Here is a 16,643-nt window from a genome sequence, read left to right as displayed (position 1 = left end):
TTGGGCAGAACAGACCTTCTCCTCCAACTTGATTACACAAGCGTTGGCTGTAGCAATCTATAAACCCGCTTAATGTTGTAGGAGTGGCTGTGATCCGTTCTGCATCATAAAATCTGTATCATCTTAAGTTCTTTGGGTGCCCGGGCAGACATTTTAGGGGCCGTTGTATGGAACAAATTTCAATTTTGTTACTCATTTCCTGATAATTAATACGCTCTGTGATTCTAAACAATACTTAATTATATGTTAAACTTTAACACAGTCACACATCAGTTGAAATATATATAGCTCGAGATCCCAAAAAGCCTTAACCCCTCCCACGCTTATGACGGAACCACTCCGTCATGGCCCTCAGGTGGGCTGTGCTGGTGACGGAGGGGTTCCGTCATGGCCCGGTCGTCGCGCCGAGCTGATTTCGCGCCTGCGCCGACATTCTAAAGAACGGGCGGGGCCAGTGTCATTTTCGAATTCCCTGCACTGGGACTGGCATACCTTCCTACCTTTGTCAAGGTGAGAAAGGGGGATGCAATAGGATGGTACAGACACAACTGTCTTTTTGGCATGAGCAAACTGGCCCCAAGCAGGGGCGCCAACATTTAGAAGGGCACACAGAGGTGTCCGCATTAAAGTCATGAACACAGCAGTCTCCTTCAACCTGGCTCCACTGATTCAGCTTACATGTCTTTTACTCTTTTTTTCTGCATATCAGGAGCGTACGTGTTTTAACACTCCTCAACTCAGTTCCATCTCCCTCCCATTTGTTTCTCATCCAGTGCAGGAGCTAAGCAGTTGCGGTTCCTCTGTTATAGCAAAGGAGCATCGCCCCCGCCCACTAGCAACCTCAAAATTTGAAAAATAAAACAATATGTGTTTGTTATGGTTTTATTTTTCCTTTCCTGATGTGGCTTATGGGCGGGTCCATTGCAGGGTGTGGGGGTAGTCACAGGAGGAGTGGTGTGACTGCACTCAGTGCACATGATGGTTTGGCCAGATATCTCAGGACGGCCAAAATGCGTTGCACAGTAAAATCTCCCCAACCCGAGCTGCACTGCTGTGTACAGAGAATAGGAGGCATAGGTTACCAGTCCCCTTTGGAGTGGAAAACACACCCGCTCAGGCCAATACCAGTCCTTCTCTCATGCATGTGAGAAGACATGGGATTGGGTGCAGTGGAGTATGGGAGCCTAAAGCATAAGGGAGAAGAGCGGCGATCGGCAGGGAGAAGGTATGTTTTTTCCCTTTATTTTTTGTCATCCGTCCCCCCCCCCACCATCCTCACACCCTTCTCCCTCTCAGCCACTCTGCAGTGAGAACATCCACTACTGGCCCTATGGTGATTCGATTGAGGTGTGGAAGTATGGAGAGGTTTAAATTGGAGCTGTGACTGGCCTCAAAATGCAACCAGTTGGGAATGGACAAAAAGGGCCCTGGTTGCCTCATGTTATTCACCAAGAGTGCAAAATGTGGTTGCACCCCGGGGCTCTATCTCAGCAAAAGCCAGCTTTGGCTACAGAATGTTCCCCACTTCCCAATTTACTTTGTCACTTTAAGGTTGAATGTGGACCAAGATATGCTCTTCTTGCAATGTCACGGGGGCCATAACACATTCTTAACTGCAGCTAGCTGCACCATTCACCTTGTCATGAATGTAGGCATGTAGAGTCATTGAAATCCTCCTACAATGTTGTAGGCGGCACATCCTTACCTTGGTGTGGTAAGCCAGAGAGTGCTTGGCCACAGCACACTGTTTTTCCACCAAGAAGCAGTACCGTCTTCTCTCCTCCATGAGTGCTGTTTTGTAACCCTCAGTTACATAGTTCTCCAGCTCACTCTGTCTGTTGCTGATTGTCTCTATATACTTATAAGGAAAAAGAAGAGCAAATAATCAGGCAAATCAAGCAAGACTTCTGCAGAAATTATTTCACTGATTGTTCTCAAATAGGTCTTTATCAGCTCCCAACTTACTATTTCAGTTCATTTGGCATACTAAATCCTAACTGCACACAGCAACAAGGCTCACCGACCTAGCATCAGAGGCTCATCCAGCAGGACTGGAAGGAAACGTAACTGTAGACATGCAGTAGCCACTTAGATAGACTCACCTCTTTTTTGTAAATATTCTCAAAAGTTAACACACTATGCATAGATGCTGAACGCAAAATGGACACAGTTATCATGGGAATTCCTTAAATAACCTTGGTAAAAACCTCAAGTCACCACATAGCATTTGATGTTCGAATGCCAATTGTTCAAAAACATTATCTTCAGATCTTAGAAGGAGAATTTAGAAAAGATTGTGCAAACCACTCTGATCTTAGATAGGCCCTGAAGAAGCAATCAATGTTGCGAACCCCGTGTTGGCTGTTAAATATGATGGAATGGAATTAACATGCATAAATACTCATTGGAAATCAAAATATGTGAATTTGATATGGGTACGGTTAGACCTGGCATCATTGGCGTGGGTTTCCCTGGCATATTTTCCCTTTGCCTCCTGTATTTTTACCATGTGATGGGCTTTGTTTTGCTGGTCTACATACTTTGGGCCATTTGCCACTGCTGTTCAGTGACAAAGTGCAAGCGCTCCCTTTGTAAATTGTATTTATGGATTGGTGATTCCATGATTGGCATACTTGATTTACTAGTCAGTCTCTAGTACAGTGCACTGTGTGTGCCCAGGGCCTGTAAATCAAATGCTGCTAGTAGGCTTGCAGCCCTGATTGTGCTACCTACACAAGCAGCCTTGCAACAAGGTCTCAGACATGCCATTGCGGTGCTTGTGTGCAGTCTAGTACTTTCATGTCGACCTGGAAAGTGCACCCACTTGCCAGGCCCTAACCTTCCTTTTTCTTACATGTGAGTCACCCCTTAAGTAGGCCCAAGGTACCCCTGTGGACAGGGTGCAGTGTATGTGAAAGATAGGACATGCCCTGATGTGTGTGACATGTCCTGATAGTGAAGTGCTGCCATTTTCTTTTTTTTACTATTGTAAGGCTATCTGTCTCATAGGATAGAATGGGGAGTTTGCTTATAACATCTTATGAGTATTTCTGCCCATGGGAACAAGATTGGAAAATAAAGTTTGATATGCTTGAACTCCATGTTAAGATGGATCTTTTAGTGATGGTGATTTTTACATTCTGTGTTTGAGAATACCACTTTTAGAAAGTAGGTTATTTTCTTGCCTAGGCATCCAGTGTGCCTCTGCTAGGTTGCATTGACGGTCTGGCTTTGGAGTGACAGGGGCTGGTGATGTGCATTCTGTTCAGACAACCACTTGAGGGGTTGAGGTGTGTCCTGCCTTTGCAGGGCGAGTCTGGTCTGGGCTGAACACACCTAGGCCGCATTCAGAGTAAGGGGGGGAGATTTATTTCACACCTGAATGGGCCTGGTCTGCCTTGGGAAATGCTGTCTCGACCTCCTGCCAGGAAGCTGCACCGGAGAGGACATAACTGGTTTTGGCTGGGCAAAGAGCTTCTCTGCCACAGTGAACAAAGGATTTTGTACTATAAAAAGAGGGGCCCAGACCCCAGACTTTTAGATCACTTCTTGGAATCAAGAGGAACCTTTGCCAAGGAGAAGAGCTGGAGAAACTGAAGAGGAATACTGCCCCTGTGCTGTTTGCTGTCAGGGGTTGACCTGCAGTGGCTACTTTCTGCCAAGGAAAAGAGAAGGATTTGCTGAATGCTGTGTCCCCTGCTTGAGGAAGATCTCCAAGTGCTTGAAATAGAGCTTGCCTCCTGTTCTGAAGTCTCATGGACACAAAGACTTCACCCCCAGTCCCCCCTTAAGTCCTTTTCTGGTAGTCCTGACCTGCTGAAAGGTGCCTTCCAGTGTTCTGGACCTCTGGGGGTTCTTTTGAGACTGAAACTGCAAGAACTGTGAAAATTGACGCATCGCCTATTACCGATGCATCGCATCAGTGCGAGAAGAATTTTCTGACGCATTGTCGCGGCAGAATTCAAGCAGCACCTGACGTGCGACGAATCCTGTGCACCGATCTCCGAGATTCTGACGCAGGTCCTGTTGGGTAAGAACAGACGCATTGAGGGCACGCAGCTGAAATCATCTCAGCGCACCCCGGGTCTTCACGTATCGCATCGTACCAGATTTTCACTTATTGCATCCAATCGCATCATTGGGGGATGCAGTAAGAAACCAACGCATCACCTGCCCATGCAGTAAAAAACAGACGCATCACCTCCTCTCCGCAGCAGTAAGGAACCAACGCACCACCTCCCCTCCGCAGCAGTAAGGAACTGACACACATCCTCCCCCGGAGCAAGGGACCGATGCACCACCTTCCCAGGAGCAAGGAACCGACGCATCACCTTCCCTGAGTGTAAGGAACCAACGCATCACCTTCCCCGCGAGCCTTTTTGCTTGTATTTTTCGATGCATTCAAGGTAAGTTGTGTAAAAGTGTTGCATCAACATTTTCTTGGAACAGAAATATTTCTACCTTTTAAGAATCATTTTTTAGTACTGTATTATGGATTTGTCATTTTGGTCTTGTTTTGGTTTAGATAAAGATTACTTATCTTTCTAAACTGGTGTGGTGTCCATTTGTAGTGTTTTCACTATATTACTGTATGTGTGCACAAATGCTTTACACACTGCCTCTGAGATAAGCTGGTCTGCTCGTTCCAAGCTACCAAGGGGGTGAGCAGGGGTTGTTGTAGAAGAGTTTCCCCCTTACCTAGACTAGGAAGAAGGGTCCTTACTTGGACAAATGTGCAAACCATTGCCAACTAGAGACCCCAATTTCTAACAGGTACATTACTGAAAATGAAATAACCTGGGCAGAGAAAAAAAATAGGACTTAAAACTTTTTCATATTTATCTCTCAGATAACCTTCAGAATACTGATGAAATCCGTTTTAAGGAGTGTAAATCTAGCTCACCTTGGATACCCTGGCCCCAGCAAAAATAAATCTCAGAGAAAACCTGTATGTGGGATGGTCAACTAAACAATATCACAACAGAATGGAACAACTAGTAATTAATGTTCATACCAAACAAAAAAATATATAAAAGTAAAGTGGAGAGAAGTTGTTTAGAAGATCAAAGGTTATAATACGAAAACAAAAGTAACTCTGCACCAAAAAAAGGTCCTTCGGAATATCAGCCAGAGGTGCTTCACAGATGCTGCAAAGGCTTGAGGAAAAATCTATTATCTTGGTGTAGCAAGCCACCTTTTTGTTGAGATTTTGCGATGTTAAAGTACATAGCCTGACATTCCTCAAGCAATTGAGTTTGCTGGTTTCTTAAGGACTAGTCTCGAAAACCCTAGTTCACTTGCATGGAATCACAGAGGCGTTTATCTCTATTGTAACCAAATACAAATTATTTTCTTGAAGCAGGACTCGCTGCTCAATAAACTCCTACAGTTCTGGAACACCACTGGCCTAAAAAATGCATTGGCTTTTCCAATGTTCTGTTCTGCCACCAGACAGTCTGAGCAGCGATAGGTTCATTTATACTGGTGATTCAATTCAGAAAAGTATTATTAGGCTCCATACACAGCCAGTCACAGAGCACATATGTACCAGCCCAAAAGACATGCAAGCCATGTGTATTTGGTTTCCAGTAAGTGGAGAAGGCACAGAGCTTGAGCTAAGGTTTTTAAAATGCCCGTAAGCATTCTATTGAACAATAAATCTAGCCAAGTGCCAACAGAATTCCAGCAAGTTTATTCCTCCCAGCGTACCTTTACTTCATCAGAATGCTAGCACTGCCCTAAAGCCAGGTCTTTCAACCACCCTTCCAACAGAATCACTTTCAAGACTGCAAAAATATGGATGAATCTTGGACACCGAGTTCCTTTTCAGGGCTTCTAATCCATATCTGCATCCTGGTCAACTAGACTAATTTTAAAGACCATATTAGCATATCTGGGTACCCTTCCCAGAATTTGGCCCTAAGCGAGATTTGCAGTCTCCGAGAAAACTGTGTTCAGAGACAGGCAGTTTTGCAACTATTCATACCTACTTGCGAGCCGAGTCTGGCAGAAGCAATGTCACTGCACGGTGAGGAAGATGTTTTTTTTTTCTCTTCGAAGGAAACATATCATAAGCACATTATGACTAAATATTTAAATTTGTCTCAAGGAAACAACATTTAAAAGTATGGAAATTAGGTTAAGCATGTTAATTCAGACGGCAGATTTGAACCTTTCGGTCGAATGTCCAAAGAATTTGAGTTGGACCTTATTAACGGCTATTGAAAAGTGAAATTAAGGAATTACCAGCTAGGGCCCGCAACGAGATGCTACATGATGTCCGCCTCGGGCCATCAGAAAAATAATTTTTCTGAGGCAGCTCTGCATGTGGTCCATACTGATGGGGCTTCAAACTGGTCCTGAGGGCGGAACAAGAAGGAAAGAATGGAAAGGGAGATGGAGAAGATGGGTGCAAAACAAAGGGAGAAAGGCCTAAACAAAGCATAAGCGGATTGCTTGTAATGTACTAATGCCATTTCCAGGCTGCTCAGAAGGACTGCATGCCTTCATAATGAAGCAGAAGATGGAAGGGGAGAAAGTCCGGTTATTTGGTTTCTTGAACTGTAGCAATGCCGCCTTAATGCAGCTGGATAGCGAACCTTGGAGGAGTAAGAAACAGAAGACAATAGTGTTATCTGTAGAACTCTTTACACTGGGTTGTTCTGCTTTCTAACCCCTTGCACAGCGCAGTCCCCTGATTTTTCTCACGTACAAGTCCACCATGACCAACACGTTTTTATGTTTCAGCTTCTGGTTTAGGACTGGAAAATAGGAGCAAAAAAACTGGAAAGTTTTGCAGTAATTTTAACCAATTAACTCTGGCCCGGAGGCGTTCCTCTTCATTTGCTAGAACTGCTGAGTGCCGACGATAGCCATCAGCAAAATAAGACCGTAGGTAAGACCATCAATTCATGATGTGTAGGCCAGACAGGAGATGTGTGCGGAGCGGCCCTCATTCAGTGCTTTGCCAAATGTGAACTTCCACTACAGAGCAGGATTGCTCAAACAAGGAAGAAAGGATGAGATACAGACTGAGTAGTGGAGCAGCAGTTAAAAAACATACACCAGACTTTACAAAGAAAGAAAATAATATGAAATGAAAGATCTCACTCTAGAAACCCCAACAAGGTCTCTCGTATCACACACACCCGAAGAAAGTGTTCACCCAGAGGGGAAAGCTTCAAGCTAGCCTCTGAAATACTGAAGGAATATATGGGGATGGAAGTAGATATTAACTTGACTTGCTCCCCTCCCTCGAGCTGAGTGGTCGCTCCCCAGTGTCCCCTGTGATACCTGGTATCGTTATAGCGCTTTGCTTTTCAAAACTACTTCCTATCTGTGCCTGCTGCCTGCCTGATCGCCGCTAAGCTCACTTGCATTTTGAATTGTTTATTTTGCCGAATTGAGACTGTTTGCGCGCTGTGCCGCTTTGAATCACAGAATTGCAGTATTGTTTGTGCCTACTACCTGCCTGATCGGCGCTACGCTTACCTGCATTGTAATTCTGCATTTAGGACTTATTTGACTCTGCTTTGCGTGTTTGCTGTGCTCCCCCCTCCGCCTCCATTTTGTTTGTTGTTTGTCGTCGTCAGAATCCCGCCCCGCCTCCCAGCTGAGACGCCCTCCCACTTAGTAGAACAGCGCTTCACTACCTGAAGACGCCGTGACTTGCTCCCCTCCCTCGAGCTGAGTGGTCGCTCCCCAGTGTCCCCTGTGATACCTGGTATCGTTATAGCGCTTTGCTTTTCAAAACTGCTTCCTATCTGTGCCTGCTGCCTGCCTGATCGCCGCTAAGCTCACTTGCATTTAGAATTGTTTATTTTGCCGAATTGAGACTGTTTGCGCGCTGTGCCGCTTTGAATCACAGAATTGCAGTATTGTTTGTGCCTACTACCTGCCTGATCGGCGCTACGCTTACCTGCATTGTAATTCTGCATTTAGGACTTATTTGACTCTGCTTTGCGTGTTTGCTGTGCTCCCCCCTCCGCCTCCATTTTGTTTGTTGTTTGTCGTCGTCAGAAGCCCGCCCCGCCTCCCAGCTGAGACGCCCTCCTACTTAGTAGAACAGCGCTTCACTACCTGAAGACGCCGTGACTTGCTCCCCTCCCTCGAGCTGAGTGGTCGCTCCCCAGTGTCCCCTGTGATACCTGGTATCGTTATAGCGCTTTGCTTTTCAAAACTGCTTCCTATCTGTGCCTGCTGCCTGCCTGATCGCCGCTAAGCTCACTTGCATTTTGAATTGTTTATTTTGCCGAATTGAGACTGTTTGCGCGCTGTGCCGCTTTGAATCACAGAATTGCAGTATTGTTTATGCCTACTACCTGCCTGATCGGCGCTACGCTTACCTGCATTGTAATTCTGCATTTAGGACTTATTTGACTCTGCTTTGCGTGTTTGCTGTGCTCCCCCCTCCGCCTCCATTTTGTTTGTTGTTTGTCGTCGTAAGAAGCCCGCCCCGCCTCCCAGCTGAGACGCCCTCGCCCCTCCCCCCCACCCTCAATATATGACAGGAGTTCCCGCGCGCAGCGTTTACGCGCAGCGACCGCGCCCAATCCGCGCCGAAGGTGCGCCAAAGGTAAGCCCGTCTACGCCCGTCCGCGCCTGGACCGCGCCCAGCGCCAGACCCCCTGCCCCTCGCGCTGCCCAGCCCATTCGCATCACCTACGATGCCGCCTCCCTACTAGCCCTTAACCCCGGTCGCGCCCCCAACTGCGTCCAAGCCGCACCTGGACACACCCATGGACCTTTCTCTTGCTACTCCTGCAAATTTAGCGGCACCGACAGCATCTCCGCTAGGACCACACCACAGTCTCCCGACCCCAATCACCTACAATGCATCCTCCTCAACACCCGATCAGTCCACAGGCACGCCATTGACCTATGGAATCTACTAGACACCATTTCTCCGGACATCGCCTTCCTTACGGAAACATGGATGAATGCTTCCTCCGCACCAGACATCACCATTGCCATCCCCGAAGACTATAAGATCACTCGCAAAGACCGTACCAGCCACACAGGAGGAGGAATCGCTATCGTCCATAAGAAATCAATCCGCATCTCAACCAGCTCTGACGCCAACCTCGCTAACTCCGAACACCTTCACTTCCAGATCCACATCGACCCCAAAACCACACTCAGAGGCACCCTCCTCTACAGACCACCAGGTCCCCGCGCAAAATTCAGTGAAGACATCACGGACTTCATCACTCCTCACGCGCTCCCCTCCAAAGACTACATCCTTCTGGGAGACCTCAACTTTCACCTTGAAAAGACCAACGACCGCAACACCGCCACCCTCGTGGACAACCTCGCCAACCTCGGACTTAAACAACTAGTCACTTCCCCCACCCACATCGCAGGTCACACACTCGACCCCATCTTCACCTCCAGCAACCATGTCTCCTTCAGCCACACTACGGATCTCCTCTGGACTGACCACAGCTGCGTTCACTTCACCTACAACAAGCCGAAACCCATCAACCACCCCCAACCAACTCTGCAAAGAAACTGGAACAAAATCACCTTCGACCAGATCTCCTCATCGCTTCTTCTAAACCCCCCAGCCCTCTCTTCTAACGCTGACGAAGCCGCCGCCAACCTCACCCTATGGTTATCCAACACCGCCGACACCTTAGCACCACTGAAAAAACGTCAAAGCAAACCTAGCAGCAAGAAGACCTCATGGTTCAACGATGATCTCAAGAAATCCAAGAAACTCTGCTGCTCCCTTGAAAAGGCCTGGAAAAAAGACCCAACCACCAGCACCAAGGACGCCTTCAAAAGCGCCACCCGCACTCACCACCAACTGATCCGAAAAGCCAAGAAAACAGCATTCAAGGATCGACTTGACAACAACGCCCACAATAGCAAGGAACTTTTCAACATCGTCAAGGAATTTTCCAAACCCCCGGCCAACTCCAACGACATCACCCCCTCTCAAACCCTCTGCGACTCCCTAGCCTCATTTTTCCACAACAAAATTGCAGACATCCACAACAGCTTCGACAACCAACCCGGAAACCAACCCATCCTACCATTTGCTGAGCATCTTCCTCCCGTGAACACCCTTAACGACTGGAACCCAATCTCCACTGAGGACACCATCCGCCTGATGAATTCCATCCACTCAGGATCCCCCACAGACCCATGTCCTCACCACATCTTCAACAAAGCAGACTCCGTCATAGCACCGCACCTCCGAGACGTCATCAATTGCTCCCTCAACTCCGCCACCTTCCCGGAAGACTGGAAACACGCTGAACTCACCGCCCTTCTGAAAAAACCAACAGCGGACCCAACCGAACTCAAAAATTACCGCCCCATCTCACTTCTTCCATTCCCGGCCAAAGTCATCGAGAAAGCTGTCAACAACCAGCTCGCCGCCTTCCTCGAAGCCAACAAATCCCTCGACCCCTCACAATCTGGCTTCCGAGCAAAACACAGCACTGAGACCGCCCTCATCGCAGCAACAGACGACATTCGAACTCTACTGGACAAAGGAGACACAGTCGCCCTCATCCTCCATGACCTCTCTGCAGCTTTCGACACAGTCTGCCACAGCACCCTTTTACAACGCCTCAATAACATCGGAATCCAAGGAAAAGCACCTGAATGGATCTCCTCGTTCCTCACCGGAAGAACCCAGAGAGTCCGCCTTCCACCATTCAAGTCCGAGGCCTCTGGAGTCATCTGCGGCGTACCACAAGGATCCTCACTCAGTCCCACCCTCTTCAACGTATACATGAGCCCCCTCGCAGCCATCGCACGCCAACACAACCTCAACATCATCTCCTACGCTGATGACACTCAACTGATCCTTTCTCTCACCAATGACCCCAGCACCGCCAAAACTAACCTACACGAAGGAATGAAAGAAGTTGCCGAATGGATGAAACAAAGCCGTTTGAAACTGAACTCAGACAAAACAGAAGTCCTCATCTTAGGTACATCCCCCTCTGCATGGGACGACTCATGGTGGCCGGAAGCCCTCGGAAAAGCACCCACCCCGACAGACCACGCACGGAACCTAGGCGTCATCCTGGATTCTTCACTCTCAATGAACAGACAAGTCAATGCCGTATCCTCTTCCTGCTTCAACATTCTTCGCATGCTCAAAAAGACATTTCGCTGGATCCCCTCCGATACAAGGAAAACAGTCACCCACGCTCTGGTCACGAGCCGACTGGACTACGGAAACACCCTCTACGCAGGTACTACCGCAAAACTCCAGAAGAAACTCCAACGAATCCAAAACGCCTCAGCCAGGCTCATATTAGACATCCCTCGCAACAAACACATCTCTGGTCACCTTAAAGACCTCCACTGGCTACCCGTCAATAAGAGGATCACCTTCCGACTGCTTACCCACGCACACAAATCACTCTACGACATCGGACCAGATTGCCTCAACTCACGACTGTCCTTCTACACCCCCTCCCGCCAACTACGATCCTCCAGCCAAGCCCTCGCCACTGTACCTCGCATCAACAAGACCACCATGGGAGGCAGATCCTTTTCATACCTGGCTGCTAAAACATGGAACTCACTCCCCGCTTACCTTCGCCTTACCCAGAACCACCTGGCATTCAGAAAGCAACTTAAAACGTGGATATTTGACAAATAATCCTCCTCCCCTCCCTAAGCGCCTTGAAACCCTCTGGGTATGTAGTGCGCTATATAAATTCTATGACTTGACTTGACTTGACTAATTTAGGTGGTTTATACAGCATACCATAGTACTATTCCATCACTTCTGAGATCGATGTAACACCATACCAAAGATACAGTGCTTTAAATGGGCCGGTACTCACCGGTACTGAGTACCGGCACTTCTTCATTTTCTCCCCTTGAGTACCGGCACTTTTTTCTAGAAGAAAGAGAGTACCGGTACTCATGGGGACTTGACTTTAACCCAGGCAGCGCTCCTTTCATCCCTCAAGTGATACCACGGCAGCACTTATAACAAGCACTGCACGGAATTCCGAATAAATCATAGGTGCTCTTGTCACCAGGACACAGCGTGAGCTGCTATAGAAGTAATCAGGGCAGGGGTGGCAGAGTGATTAGCGCTTCCATTGATCTTTCACAGTGGGCCTTAGAGGGGTCTGTACAATCAAATGGGTGGGGTGGGACGGACAGTTCAGGACAAAACAAAAGAACGTTTGCTAATGCTTTAACCATCGCCACGCATTTGAATTGCCTACTTGCATGTGTAAATAAGAATGGATCTTGTTACCAAACTCACCGATCCCTATTTTATCAACCTTGGACAGACTGTACGTCCAATAAAAAATGTGGAGATTGGCACCTGGTTCCCCAGTGCAGACGTCAGCTCTAGCCCTAACGCAAATGTTCCAGGAGAGACTTGTGTACTGGACAGATGGCTCAGTGGGCTGTAGGGCACAAGTTCGATTTAAGGCAGGCTGAAGCAGCATGTCATCCTTAGGCGGTCGATAAAATGAATGCGTTTTAGTTAGATTATCAAAACATCCGTCATGACCTCATTAGTATTCAGACCTTGAGGCTGGATACATAAACTGTCCTAATTTATTTGGAAAGCTTCACATTACGAACTTTATTTTAAACCGTTTGGAAGTGCGAGTGGTTCCCTTTAAAAAGTTCTACTTTTATGTACAGAATGCGAAATCGAAGCAAATGGGAAATATTTGCTGAAGTGGACTTTGTGGATGCTGTTTTCCGAAAGGAAAGTTTACTGAAAGTCATAGTAAGTGACAGTGGAGTCAACTTAAAGCTGAAACCTCCTAACAGTGCAGAAGTGGGTAAATCTGCCTACCCCCCTAAAGGAAATTGGAGTGTGCAACGGTTTAATAGCGAAGATAAATAGGTTATTGTGTTAGCATCAAAACAAATAAACTGGGGGGCGTGGCTAGCGGCTGAACATGGCGGCTGCCTAGAGGACCAGCTCCGATCACGAAGCTCAGGCGGAGGTATCAAAGGCCCGGGGCCGGGCGCTACAGGCGGCAGCAAACCGGAGGACAATCGGGTGCCGGGGAGCCGAGTTTCAATCGAGTGGCGGTGAGCCCGGAGCGCAGGCCTGACTCCCGGGACCCCAGTGGACAACGCAGCTGACCGGAAGTGGGTTCTGCCCGGCGGCAGTGGACCGGAAGTGACCGGGGCTGGAGGAGACCTCCGTGGCAGACCCGACGAACCACTCTGTCGGCGCCGGCTGTGGAGGCGCGCCGCGCCCAGGACACTGTGCTACTAGGGAGGCTGAGCTAGCGGACGGACAATAGGGGGCTGGGGCGCCTTACGGTGCCGCCTGGCAGGGATCACTGCGGAATCCTCCGAATCGGCCGCCGGGGAGAACGAGACCAGCGGGGGCTGCTGAACACCTGCGGAACTTGCCCCCCCCTCCCCTACCCGCCTCTCACACTCAGTGCGCTACGAAGCGACGCTGGTCGACCAGTTTGCGTCGCTTGGGCGCGAAAATTGGAACTGTGCCTGGCCACTCCATTGGTGTGTCAGGGACCCGCTGCGGAACCTGGGGCCCAAGGATTGGAGACGCTGACGGCGTCGTTTGATGGTGGAACCCTGATCTATGCACGGCGAAGACCCTGTGACACACACACGGTGCGCGGCGGTCAGTAGGGGCACCGCACCTGCCAGAACCAGTATACTGCGACCGAGTCGCCGCTGCTGACCGGGACGTGGTCCCCGCCCACGTCAGGCTGAGTGCCCCGACTGCAGTGGGGACGGACTAGTGCCCGGGGTTTGCCTCTTCCTCTCCGACTCATCCATCCGGCTGGCTTGAGGTGCTGTGCGGCGGACGCTATGGCAGGCAAAGGCGCCAAGGGCGGCACGACCCAGACTCGCATAGAACGTTACACCAGTGACAAACATGCCTCCCCTCTGGCGGACGGGCGACATCCTTCCACGAGGTCGTCGGACAATGCGGGGCCAAAAAAGGCAACCCTGGATAACGTGATGCGAGCGCTCACGCAGGTACAGACTACGGTGGGTTCCATCTCCACTGAAATTACCCTCATTCGGGCGGACCTCCACAAGATGGCCGAAAAAGTGGGATCTCTGGAACTGGTCACAAAATCCCTGGTGGAGGATGTCTCGGAGCTCCAGACGGCGATGGAGGCGGTCACGGCTGAGAATAAAAGGCTGAAGGAGAAGTTGGATGACCAGGAAGGGCGCTCCAGGCGGAACAACGTCCGAATTCTTGGGGTTCCGGAGTCGGAAGGAGTTAGAGCGACGGACCTCTTTGTAGAGGAGCTCATCAAAACGCAGCTCAAACCAAAGGGACTATCGACGTTTTTCTCGATCGAAAGGGCGCACAGAGTGCCAGGTGGCCAGCCTAAGCCGGGGGCCTCCCCTAGACCGATCTTGGCGAGGCTCTTCAACTTCCGAGATAGGGACGCCATCTTACAGGCGGCGCGGGTGTCTCCACCCGTTAAGATTCAGAACTCCACTGTGGCATTCTTCCCGGACTACACAGCGGAGGTGGCAAGGCGGAGGAAGACGTTTGTGGATATCAAAAAAGAGCTCAGGAGAAGGGAGATCCAATACTCCATGATATTCCCGGCTAGGCTGCGTGTGGTAGCAGAAAACAGGACGTGGTTCTTTGATAATCCAGAAGTTGCCCGGGACTGGTTGGACGGCTGGCACCCAGCCTCCCAGCCCCGACGTCGGGGACGAGGTGCCAAGGACAAACATCTGGTGGATCATGGCGATGTTCGTGAAGACGACCTGGAGACCGGTCGAGGCTCACCACTCAGAGACATTACTGATGCTGAACTGGAGGTCGATTCTTAGTGACCCGGCAGATTCAAGACTCACCTCATACTAAGGCTGTTGCCTGGGTTGCCATGGCCCCTGGGCTGAGGGCCTCTGCGGAGGGTAAGAGGGGTCGCTGACTTTGGAGTATTCCTCACCCCCAACGAGCAAGTAACTTTATACCTTTTCATGGGTGGGTTTAAGCACTCTGCTAAATTGGGGCGGCGGGCAGTTCTAAGTCCGTGTGGCAGGGAAGCAGGGAGGGGGGGAGTTATGGGTAGGGGAGGTTTGTTCCGAATTGTTGGTTTATATTGTTTGACTCTGCTGATTACACTGACATCCATTTTAGTCGTACTGTGCCTGGCTGCGCACGCCGACCGGCCTGGTAATGCCTCGCTGCCACTGGGCCAGCCACTGCTTACACATGCGAGACACCCTGGGGTTGGGTACACTCCGGATGCGACGCTGTCGAGCCCTAAGGGTCAGGGATTCCCATCTGCAACTTCACGATGGCAGGACTGTCACACTCCAATGACGTGATCGATGATCCCGGAGCGGGACCTGTGCCACCGCTGCAGATCATGTCATGGAATGTCAGGGGTCTGGGGGATAAGGTGAAGAGGGGGCTGGTTCTTCAACACATTCGACAGCTCCGCTGTGACCTGATCCTCCTCCAAGAGACACATTTGGTGGGTGACGCGAACAAGGCTCTAGATAGACGGGGATACCGTATGGTCGCACACTCGGACTTCACTACGGGGTCTCGTGGGACTGGCATTTTACTTAAAAAAACATCTCGATTTATTCTGCAGACTACTAAGATTGATTGTTATGGTCGCTTTGCAGCGGCCAGTGGACAGTGGGAGGGAGTCTCCGTCAATGTGGTATCGGTGTATGTTCCGCCGGCGTTGCATGCGGCGGCGCTTCCGGATCTGGGAAAATTCCTCCTGGAACTCTCCGACGGAGACTTAGTGGTGGGGGGTGATTTCAACGCGCTGGCCCATGGTTCACATGATAGATTTCCGACACGGACACAGGCACCTGGCCTATCCAGGTTTAGTGAGTTTGTTGAGGCACAGGGACTGGTAGACATATATCGACACTTACACCCCGAAGACCGGCAATACTCTTATTACTCTGCCACACACGACTGTCTATCCCGTATCGACTACTTCCTTACACTGGCAGGCGGCCGACTTACGGTACAGGATGTGCGGATACGACCCCGGGGTATATCAGACCACTCCCCCTTGACCATGTCCATGTCCTGTGCAGCGATATCCCGTAGGAGAGTGTACCCTGTCTACCCCGGCTATCTCAAGATTCCCCACGTCCGTAGAGACCTGAAGAAAACCACCAAGCTCTACTTCGCGGAAAACTCGGGCTCAGTGCCCTCCCCCACGACCTTATGGGAAGCATACAAAACAGTGTTTCGGGGTCAAGCAATTGCAGCGATAACGCGACACAAACGCGAGCAAAAATCCGAACTGCTAGCTCTGGAGCTTCAACTGGAGCGAGCTAACGAGGCCCATATGGCGCACCCGTCGGACGATACACGTCACTCACTCCACCTCAGCCAACGACTACATGACGATCTCCTCAGGGGACGGACAGTAGAAAACATTACATCGACCGCGCAAAGAATCTATGATGTGGGAGACAAAGCCAACAAGCTGCTGGCTTGGCTTGATAAAAAAAGTGTGGGTAGCAGACATATTCTGCAATTGCAGGATCCGGAGGGGTCGTATCATACTCGCCCCTCCGAAATTGTTGAGATCCTGGCCGACCACTATCAGTCGGTCTACACCCCACTCGCAGTGGTTACCGCTGAGGCGGCGACGGCAACGCTGCGGACCGTGCCGGTCACCACTTTAACGCCAGAGGCGGTGGCTGAACTA

The 16,643-nt window shown here is 49.8% G+C and overlaps 1 protein-coding gene across 8 annotated transcripts in view; it reads right to left on the bottom strand.

The window, feature by feature from the left end:
* Nucleotides 1-16,643, bottom strand: part of BAIAP2 (BAR/IMD domain containing adaptor protein 2) — a 494,598-nt gene that overhangs the window by 165,316 nt on the left and 312,639 nt on the right. For all 8 annotated transcript variants that reach the window (XR_013598763.1, XR_013598762.1, XM_078654131.1 and 5 more), the window contains exon 7: nucleotides 1,706-1,858. Coding sequence is in view for 6 of the 8 variants with exons in the window: in XM_078654131.1 (XP_078510257.1) it covers nucleotides 1,706-1,858 (153 nt within the window). In the remaining 2 variants the exon portion in view is untranslated. The remainder of the gene's footprint in view (nucleotides 1-1,705; nucleotides 1,859-16,643) is intronic.

The sequence above is a fragment of the Lissotriton helveticus genome, chromosome 7 (genome assembly GCF_964261635.1).
Source record: "Lissotriton helveticus chromosome 7, aLisHel1.1, whole genome shotgun sequence".
NCBI lineage: Eukaryota > Metazoa > Chordata > Amphibia > Caudata > Salamandridae > Lissotriton > Lissotriton helveticus.
The sequence above is the reverse complement of the archived record's forward strand: the minus strand, read 5'-3'. Positions and strand labels throughout refer to the sequence as shown.